Below are 1840 nucleotides of genomic sequence, written 5' to 3' on the forward strand. Positions count from 1 at the left end.
TAACAAAACAAAATATAAGTACATTCTCATCACTACAGAGATGAGATTTGTTGTTGCTGTCCTTGCACGATTGGTTAAGGAAAAATGAATTATTCCCCAATTTCTGAGGAATACAAATTCTGTCTCTTTATAAAGTCAGAAGGGAAAAGGGGCAAAGGGTTGCAGATGAGGATCAAGAGAGAAGGAGACAAGTATTTACAGAAAATAGGAGACAGGCAGGAGTGTCCACAAGGAAAGCCTCATTGTCACTTCTTGCCGGCCCTCTTGGCACTAGACTTGGCTTTGGGCTTCACTGGTTTGGCCTTCTTAGGCTTGGATGCCTTGACTGGCTTGGCTTTGACAGTCTTGGGTTTTTTGGCTTTCTTGGGCGTGGCAGCTGGCTTATTCTTGGCCTTCTTGACTGGGGTGGCTTTGGGCTTCTTGCTTGGGGCTTTGGAGGCAGCCTTCTTGGGTTTGGCAGCCTTCTTTGGCGTGGCCACCTTCTTGACTTCCTTCTTCATCTTCTTGAAGGCCACTGACCTCTTGGGCTCGTCACTCTTGGCCAGCCGGAAAGATCCCGAGGCACCCACCCCTTTGGTCTGCTTGAGGACCCCAGTGGTGACCAAGTGCTTGATGGACAACTTGATCTGGGAGTCGGCGTTCTCACCCACCTTGTAGTGGTTCTTGATGTACTTCTGGATGGACTGGCGCGAAGAGCCAGCACGGTTCTTCTCCGCCTGGATGGCAGCCACGATCATGTCTGAATACTTGGGGTGGTCTCTGGACTTCTTGGAGGCCTTAGCCCGCTTGGGCTTGGCTGCAGGAGTGGACGTGGAGTTCTCGGTCATGGTGGCCTGCCTGGTCCTGCTGTGGAAAAAGGCACCTTCCAAAAGGCCAGCCCTCGTCGGAAGCCGAGGAAAGCCTGTTTCAGGATCTGCTCTGGCGCCTCTGGCTCTCAGGCCAGTCCAGAGGCCGGCTCTCGGGGACCTGGCTCGGGTCGCGGGGGGGACTCGCTGGGCCTGGTCTGCGAGGCCCAGCCCCGCCGGTCTGTCGGTCGGTCTCGGCGCACGGCGCTGCCTCCGCCTCCTCTGCCTCCCTTTTCCCAGCTCCGCGTCTTGCCAAGCACTCTTAACAGACATGGCTTGGAAGTGGCTGACCCAGGCTGGGGCTGGAAGCTGGGAAAGAGCAACGTCTGTGGCTCAGAGCTTCCTCCCCAGGGCTAGGCTTCCTTACTCCCTCTTGCCCGGACCCCTCTTTCTCTATTGGGCTTCCTCACCTCGGTTGCCTGCTTATGTCTCTGGCTGCAAGAGTCAGTGAACTCTGGATACCTAGGGTCAGTCTCTCAGCCACAGAGGGGCTCGGAGTGGTTTTCACTCCTCTTTCATTTGTTCCTCTGTGGTGGCCACAAGCCATGCAAGTGGAATCAAATTGGCCTGATTGGTAGCATCTAGAAGAAAAATATTCAAAGCAGTTTGCAGGGAGGTAGTGGTGGAGTTAATTGAATACAGAATTGAAGTCAACTCAGAAATCAAGCACCCCAGCCATTTCTTTCAGCCACGTGATGTGCAGGAGACTCTGAGAGGTTGAGGACTCACTCAGGGTCACACAGTGGGTTAGTGGCAGAGGGTTAGATTCTTTGTGGAAGAGACTCTGTCTTATTTACCTCCCCAGTGCATTGCGTCTGGAACACAGCATACAGTAGGTGTTTGTGGAATGAATTGATTTTTTTTAATAGTTTCTGGATTACGTAGAGGCCAAAAATATATCCATTTCCCCCCATATATTTACGTAATATGTGTGTACCGATTTTGCAAACCCAGCATCCATTAACCTTCCTGCTTATGGTACATCCCTCCACAAT

General features: G+C 52.2%; 1 protein-coding gene across 1 annotated transcript; it reads right to left on the reverse strand.

Annotated features, from left to right (window-relative positions):
• Positions 1-245: 245 nt before the first annotated feature.
• LOC130859110 (histone H1.0-like) lies at positions 246-827 on the reverse strand. The gene has a single exon (XM_057746430.1). The coding sequence runs from the start codon at positions 825-827 to the stop codon at positions 246-248; it is 582 nt and encodes a 193-aa protein (XP_057602413.1).
• Between the last annotated feature and the right edge of the window lie 1013 nt (positions 828-1840).

Source organism: Hippopotamus amphibius, chromosome 8 (genome assembly GCF_030028045.1).
Source record: "Hippopotamus amphibius kiboko isolate mHipAmp2 chromosome 8, mHipAmp2.hap2, whole genome shotgun sequence".
NCBI lineage: Eukaryota > Metazoa > Chordata > Mammalia > Artiodactyla > Hippopotamidae > Hippopotamus > Hippopotamus amphibius.

What these genes read in the sequence shown, in the direction of transcription:
- LOC130859110 (XM_057746430.1), bottom strand. Translation starts at nt 827, where the DNA reads ATGACCGAGAACTCCACGTCCACTCCTGCAGCCAAGCCCAAGCGGGCT.